Below are 7,750 nucleotides of genomic sequence, written 5' to 3'. Positions count from 1 at the left end.
CTAAAAGAATCGATAATCTCATCGACATATATAATATTTTGAAATGCCTTATGAATTGCATTGACAGTTCGACTCAAACTCTCCACAGGTTCATTCAGTACTTGTTGGCAAAAATATATCTATGAGAACCAAGAATTTGATATTAATACTTGCTTAAATGAAAAAAATGTCACGTATGTTATCAACTTAAGACTTACAATGTGTCTGCTGGCAAACACATTAATTGTTTCGACGCAAGTGCACATCCTTGGATATGTAAACATGTTGCACTTTAAAAAATCGCCCTTCATGCTTAATTGTGAAAGCAATGATACGTCCCTTCTAGTGATATTTTATAACCTCTCTATTTTTTCTTTTCACCTTGTGAGAGCCCTTGCAAGAAGGTAGCATGGTAACCGAATCGTTTATGCAAAAGGTTTGGGTTCCCAATTTCCATCAACTCCTTGGCTATAGATGGTGTAGGAGTTTACTAAACAAGAAGGGTGCCTTTTGGATGCCATACTTAGATTGAATTCACAAAGAAAGAAGCTCATCAAGAAAGGCAAATGAGTAGAGAAAGAAGCTCACTGAGAAAGGTGAATGAACTAAAAAGGAATATTAAGAAGACTAATGAAAATATATTGGGTGCCAAAATCTCTTGACTTTCAAAAAAGTCATTATTAACTTCATAACATATTTATCATGTCCTTTATTAGATTTTATAAGTAAATAAGGACTTTGAGACTACCAAAACATGTCAGACTTTGGAGATTTTGGCTAAAAGGGAGAAGAGAATCACGAAGTGGACTTTACTATCTCCAAAAAGGATGAGACAAGAATACCATATTCTTGCACACGTGGAAAACTCTTTTTGGCCCTTTCCTTAATCTCCTGATTAACAAAATTGCATTTTTTGAAGCTTTTTGGGCCCTAATGATTATTTGACCACATGGTCAATTCTTATTGTCTTACTTAAATATGAAATCTATCCTAAATACTATATAAGATACCTTCCCAGATCCCACTTTCAAATATGGATCAAGATTTAGGCACGTGATTGAATATTTATAATTTATTTGAAATTGGGACTTGACTTACAAGATTCTCCAATTCTCTAATATGGTGTTCCCACTATCAACTCATAGTTAAAGTATATATTTAGGATGACTAATACCTTGTAAACAAAAGGGAAGGAATTCCAAGAATATAATAACATATGGAATCTAATAGATTTTATGACTTTTACTCTAATAAGGGATTAGTTTTTAAATAATTCACCAGGATTGTAAGTTATTAAAAGTTAGTCATAAACAAGGTCTATGGCACTCTCTTATACATGATATCGTGTGTAGGGGAACTTTTTTTAATGTTTCCCTTGGTATACAAGGTAGGCTCACAATGCTTATTAGAGGGGATATGGACTTCAAAAGGGCCTCATAAGATTTGAGTTAAGGAAATATTACTTTTCTAATCTCAAAATTTGAAAGCTTATGATTGTCATGATGAGGAAAAAAGAGGTTTAAAGAAAAACCATGGTGGTTTGATTTAAATAAATGACAAAAGAATCACGACACATGTCTTATTTTTTAGTTATGTTTTTCATATGTCATCACAACATTGGCCTATAGCATAATTGTAGATTCATAGACCTATAGCTGGTAGGCCAAGGGTGTAATATCCGCGCGCGGGCATGGGAACCTCCCCTCCCCCTTTATTAACAATTAAAATTAATTGAAATTTTTACGCCCCCTGTCGACGCTGATAGATGGTGGAGAGAGGGGAAGATGAAGCATGAGACGGTGAATGACAGGGAGATGATGTGGACAAATGGCCACGATGATGATCACGCAGGAAATAAGAATAAATTGATGATGACGATGTAGATGATGGTGATGATAATGCTCCCCCCTCCCCCCACTATTCCTTCCAACAACGAATGCCTGACGATGGGCCGAAATTGGCCACCTAGATGGAAGGAAGGGCCACCATCATTAACAACCCCCCCCCCCCCCCCCCCCCCCCGCAATAATAACCAGTAACATCACCCTCCTCCTCCCTATATAACCCCCCCATCGTAAAGGGAGAAAGGGGAAGCTTGGATACGCTAAGCAACATGCCGAGGGAGGGAGCGAGGGAGAGAGTTCATATAGAGAGAGTGAGAGAACCTTCTAGAAGGTTCTCATTCTCTTCCCCACCTTAGAGGGTGGTCATGCGCATCCCTTTTTTTTCTTTCTCGCAGGATTAATCTCCACCTCGCAAGCCTAATTTTATTCCCAATTCACCTCCTCTAATCAAGTACAAGGTACGTAAGTCTTGTGTGATTTGGATCTAAGGGAGATGAAGATCGAGAATGGCCCCCAAGCAGAAAATGTTGTGCGTGGATGGCAACCCCACAACGAGCAACGAAGCCTCAAGCGAGGGCACCACTACCAATCCAGCTGCAATACTGATCGTAAGTAATGAATTTCCAAATTAATAAGATGCTTGCTTTGATTCCCGCATGAGATAAGTTAGGATCCGTACTATGCCGCTGTAAGAGAGAGGACAAGAGAGAGAGAAAGAAGAGAGAGAGGGACTGTAGAAGAGAGAGAAGAGGTGCAGGAAAAGAGAGAGAAGAACTATAGAGGGAAGAGAAAGAGAGAGAAAGAAATTGACGAGGAGAGAGAAAGACTAGGAGTAGAGAGAGAACGACAAGAAGAGGAGAGAGAAATGGCTGACAGCCATGAAAGGACAGGGAAGAAGGTGAAAGGGCAGATGTATATTCATAAATTGATACCTATGCAGTGTCCCTTACACCTTTTATTCAATCCAAAAGAATTACACTAACCAAACACTAGAAACCAAGCCTCTAGCTCTGACAAATAGGCCCCATTCAGGTTTTCCCTCACATGTTCTAGCATCATGTATGCAACCTACGTGCAAGGAAACTTCTGACGACTGCAGATTTAAAGGAATGTAAGCCAGCCAAAACTCGAGACAGAGCCAGACTTGGGAAGAAGCATAAGCAGAAGTGATGGTAGCAGGGGTATAGACAATGCATGGAGCGTGCTGCTCAAAACCTTCTAATGGATCAATGGTACCCGAGTTGCATCCTTCACATGTACAGGACCTGGTCAACAACTCCCAAAGGGAGTTATTGCATCAAAGATTTTTTGTGTATTACCACACACTGAGATAAAGGGGAATCAATATCAATCCGTCACTCACTCTAACAAATTCATCAGAGGGCTTGGCCACTCGCTAAGCCTTACCATACATCAACTGTTGGAAGAGGTCAAGAAACCCAATTGATCTCGAAGCATAAGGTCTATGGACTGTGCAATACAAGGAATCACAGAAGAGGATGAAGACGATTATGATGTGGATTTCTATACCAAATTTGGGGAAATTATGAGGCCGAAATCTTCTCAACCCTCTGATCACACAGGCTAAAGGAGCATCCGTTGGCTTCAGATGAGCCACAGGAAGGTGTGCATCACTTGCGGAGCGATTCCCCTCTCATGAGACGAGTCGTACATTCTTTTCTGCATTTTCTCAACACAGTGGAACTTGCTCCTGATGTTGATCCCGAAGCAATATTGGTTGCTACTCAATGTCTTACAGATGCATTTGGACTTGGAATCTTTGAGTTGGATGATTCAATACCAGACTTGGTCTCGCAGTCAACCTCAAGAACTCTCGACCCGCATCGCAGCCTGTAGACAGCCATTCCGTCTCCCGCAAGTTGCAAATGGAGCTTAGACAGTCATTCCGTCTCCCGGAGGTTGCAAATGGAGCTTATGTCGCTCATGACTTCTGGAGATCCTGGAATATCTGCATTTCCAGATAGGGACAATATATTCTCTTGGATTGGGACGATCAAAGGCAGCACTGGAACAGTATATGAGGGCCTTTTATATAAGCTATCTCTTCGGTTTCCAACAGAGTACCCTTTTAAATCACCGCTAATGAAGTTTGAAACCATGTGCTTTCATCCTAACGTGGATCAGTATGGCAATATTTGCTTGGACATTCTTCAGGATAAATGGTCATCTGCGTATGATGTTCGCACCATCCTTTTATCTATTCAGAGCCTGCCCCTCCGCTGGCAAAGACAAAAGCAACCCCTGCATACAGTTCAAGACTGGAAAACAGGAAGTACCATCTGCAGCTGTGCAATTTAGATTTTAGAAGTCTCCATCAAAAGATCTTCTCTGTCGAGACCAAGGCTTAGAAGCCTGCTGCGTCTGCACCCTAAAAGCCTGCAGTGCCTAAGAACGTTGCTCCGAAGAAGGCCAAATTTGTGAAGGCTGTTGCCAAGCCCAAGGCTCCGACCAGCAAGCCGGCTGCCCAAAAAAAAACTAAGAAGGCAGCCAAGTGATCGAATGGCAGGATAATTTGGATCTCATTTCTGAGCCTGCGTGCATGGTCCTGCATGCTCTGCCCTCGATGAAATGAATGAGCACGGCGCTTTCAAGAGAACCGCTTTCACCTTCAGGCACCTCATCTCCCATGACAGCTCGACTGAGTTTCCTACCGTCCCGACCGCTACCACCTCTATATCTCGTACGCATGTCCCTGGGCCTCTCGCTGCTACGCGTATCTTAAGCTCAAAGGGCTCGAGTATGCCATCGATTTGACAGTCACCAAGCCAATGTGGGAGAGGACTAAGGAAGATGTGGGAGAGGACTAAGGAAGATGAAGATCACTTTGGATGGGTTTTTCCAACAATCGAGGATGAAGAACCTGGTGCTCAGCCTGATCCTTTATATGGTGTGAAAAACATCAGGGAGTTGTATGAACTGGTTGATCCTGAATACTCGGGCAAATACACTGTACCTCCAACTTCTGAAAATGCCTTCAATGCAGTGTGTCTTCTCCTTGGGAATGTCCACTGGTTAATGCACTGCTGCGTGTAAGTCTGTACTCTTGGTACTTGTCTGCCATAGATGACTTGATTAAAGAAATATGAAAAATTAGTTGAAATGTAACCAATCTGGGATTAAGAAGCCTAGGCTCTGATACAACTTGTAAGAGAGAGGACAGGAGAGAGAGAAATAAGAGAGAGAGGGACTGCAGAAGAGAGAGAAGAACTATAGAGAGAAGAGAAAGAGAGAGAAAGAAAGTGACGAAGAGAGAAAAATACTAGGAGTAGAGAGAGAAAGACAAGAAGAGGAGAGAGAAATGGTTGACAGCCATGGAAGGATAGGGAAGAAGGTGAAGAAGGTGAAAGGACATATGTATATTCATAAATTGATACCTATGCAGTGTCCCTTACACATTTTATACTTAGGTCAACCTGACCTAAGTATTTCCCCTCCATTACATACCTTCTCAAAAGCTTGTCATAGAAATTTCTAACAAGAATAGTCTTGATAGTTTTAGATGGACTAGGGCAACTCTCAATTGTATTCGGCAAGAGATTGTAGAAGATTATTTGATTGAAATTTTCCAAGATTCTTATATCTATCCTGCTAAGGAACATAAGCTTACAATTATGGATAAAGACATGATAATTCTTAGAAGGTTAAGATGCAAGTTTTCAAAGGTCCTTGAGCCAATCCCCCTTTTTGATGTGAAGGCTTTCAATATTTTAAATCTGCATCCATATAGAAAAAAGAAAGGTAATTGAGGTCCTAAGGTTGAAGATGTCACCATCAAAAGGACACAAGACTACATGAGAAAGAAGAAAAGGCCACTGAAGAGCAGACTGATAAATAGAGGGAGTATAAAAGAGAGAAGGAAGAAGAAAAAGAAGTATAGCAACTCCAAACTTTTGAAGAAGAGCTATCTGTTGAGATGACAAGCTCAACACAGCGGACATTGATAATGGACCGTCTGGTTAGATGGGTCCACACATCTACACTTAGCATGTTGGTGGTCATTATGTCTCTCACATGGCCACTGACTCATTACTTATTATATTTAGATTGTTACACCTATTTACAGCTGGCATGGTTATAGCGCCAGTCGACTAGTGTAGTCGGTTATGCATTGTTTGACCTAGTAGGCCACTTTCCTTTATGTTGTATCTTATCTATACTTTTTGTACATTGTAAAGTGTGTGGAACAAGAAGAAGAAACCAGCAAGAAAACGTTTTGGCCTCCATCTCTCTTCTTGTCTCTTGAGTGAGCTTCTCCTTGTGCATTCTGTGTGTGTTCGGCACAGCATCTTGAGCAAATCCCCCTACCACACGATTCTTGACATGGTATCACAGCTGCGCCACTAAGAGAGGTTGATTTTGAGGACTGGAGTGAAGGAGAAGAAGCAAGGTTCGAGCAAGCAAGCAACGGGTAAGAAGCTCTCCCATTCTTCCACTCTCTCTCTTGGATAGTGCCTGTGGAGGCATCGGAAGCAGGGCAGAGCAAAAATCTCAAATTGCGGTGAGATTTGGTGTGCGCGAAGAGCGTTGTGTATTTTGTAGATTAGCCCTTTAGGGCTGTCCCGCTGCTATTTTGGCCATCTGAGGTCATTTCAAGTTTCGTTTTAGACCCGCAAGGTTGCGGATAGCAGTTCGAGATATCCTGTAATTTCAGCTGTGTCTGTCGTATACAGGTGCACATATTATAGATTTCACATCTATAAGTTCAAAAGTGTTTACTAGCGAATAAACACAAGGTTTATATGCAAATTGGTTGTAGATTGCATGTATTGTTGAGCAGACAGTGAAAAAGGTTGTCTGGTGTATTGATGTGCACTATAAGTCGAGGGTTACAGAAGATTTGCTTGCTGTTTGGTATTAGTTTTGTGATAATGGCAGAGAACAGTGGAAATCCCATTATTGAGAAGCTCGACAAGAATAACTACCCTTCATGGAAGTTCCATGTGACGAACTTCCTTACTGGAAAGGGCCTTTATGAATTTGTTTCAGGTGAAGAAAAGGAGCCAGAGCTAGCCGACTACAGATGAGTTAAAAACATGGAAAGAGTGGAATGCGAAAGACAAAAAGGTGATGTACTAGCTATCTGCAGTAATTGATAATACTATGCTAGGACATATCAGGAATGCAAAAACTTCACATGCAACTTGAACAATTTTTGAGAGCATGTTTTTAGTAAATACAAAGGCACGAAAGATTCAACTCAAGCAAGAGTTGAATGCCTTGAAGAAAGGGAAAATGTCTATCAATGAGTATGTTTTGAAGGTGAGGAGCATTGCAGATGCCTTAGCAACGATTGATGCAATGCCAGATGATGATGATTTGGTTTCATCCACTCTGAGTGGTCTTAACAATGAGAAGGCATGAAAATCATTTATTACTTCAGTATATGTATGGAAGCCATTTCCAGATTTTGATGAGATGATCTCTCTCATGATTACTGAAGAGATCAATATGCAGGGTGATTCATCTGAAAGAAATGGTGAACCGGTCCAAGCATTTTACTCGAGTTCAGGAAGGGGACGTGGAAGATCCTCTTCGAGAGGCCGTGGTATGGGACATACTGGCGATAACGAGCAAAACAGGTTCAATCAACAGTTTGGTGAAATGCAGGTTTCTGGAGGCAGAGGAAACTTTAGAGGTAGGGGGAGCTCTAGAGGAAGAGGTGGATGGAAGAACAGAGGTTCTAATAACTCTAGTATTGTGTGTCACTATTGTGGCAAAACAGGTCATATTGCAGGCCAATGTTATGCTAAGAAAGATGATATTCACAGTGGTAAGTTGCAGCAAGGAAACTATGCATCGTCTTCACGACAGAATGAAGATAAAAATGAATGTATGTTTGTTATGCAGCATATGCTGAATGCTGTTACAGGAAAGGGAACACATGATGATGTTTGGTATGTTGATTC

At 41.3% G+C, this 7,750-nt stretch overlaps 1 protein-coding gene across 1 annotated transcript; it reads left to right on the top strand.

The window, feature by feature from the left end:
• Nucleotides 1-3,725: 3,725 nt before the first annotated feature.
• Nucleotides 3,726-4,142, top strand: LOC148022740 (ubiquitin-conjugating enzyme E2 19-like). Its single transcript, XM_087695257.1, has one exon. It carries the CDS (start codon nucleotides 3,750-3,752, stop codon nucleotides 4,140-4,142), a length of 393 nt encoding a protein of 130 aa, XP_087551383.1. The 5' UTR covers nucleotides 3,726-3,749.
• The last annotated feature ends 3,608 nt before the right edge of the window (nucleotides 4,143-7,750 follow it).

Source organism: Lygodium microphyllum, chromosome 16, assembly GCF_053477565.2.
Source record: "Lygodium microphyllum isolate KBCC chromosome 16, Lygodium_microphyllum_v1.1.10, whole genome shotgun sequence".
Lineage (NCBI taxonomy): Eukaryota > Viridiplantae > Streptophyta > Polypodiopsida > Schizaeales > Lygodiaceae > Lygodium > Lygodium microphyllum.
The sequence above is the reverse complement of the archived record's forward strand: the minus strand, read 5'-3'. Positions and strand labels throughout refer to the sequence as shown.

What these genes read in the sequence shown, in the direction of transcription:
- LOC148022740 (XM_087695257.1), top strand. Translation starts at nt 3,750, where the DNA reads ATGGAGCTTATGTCGCTCATGACTTCTGGAGATCCTGGAATATCTGCA.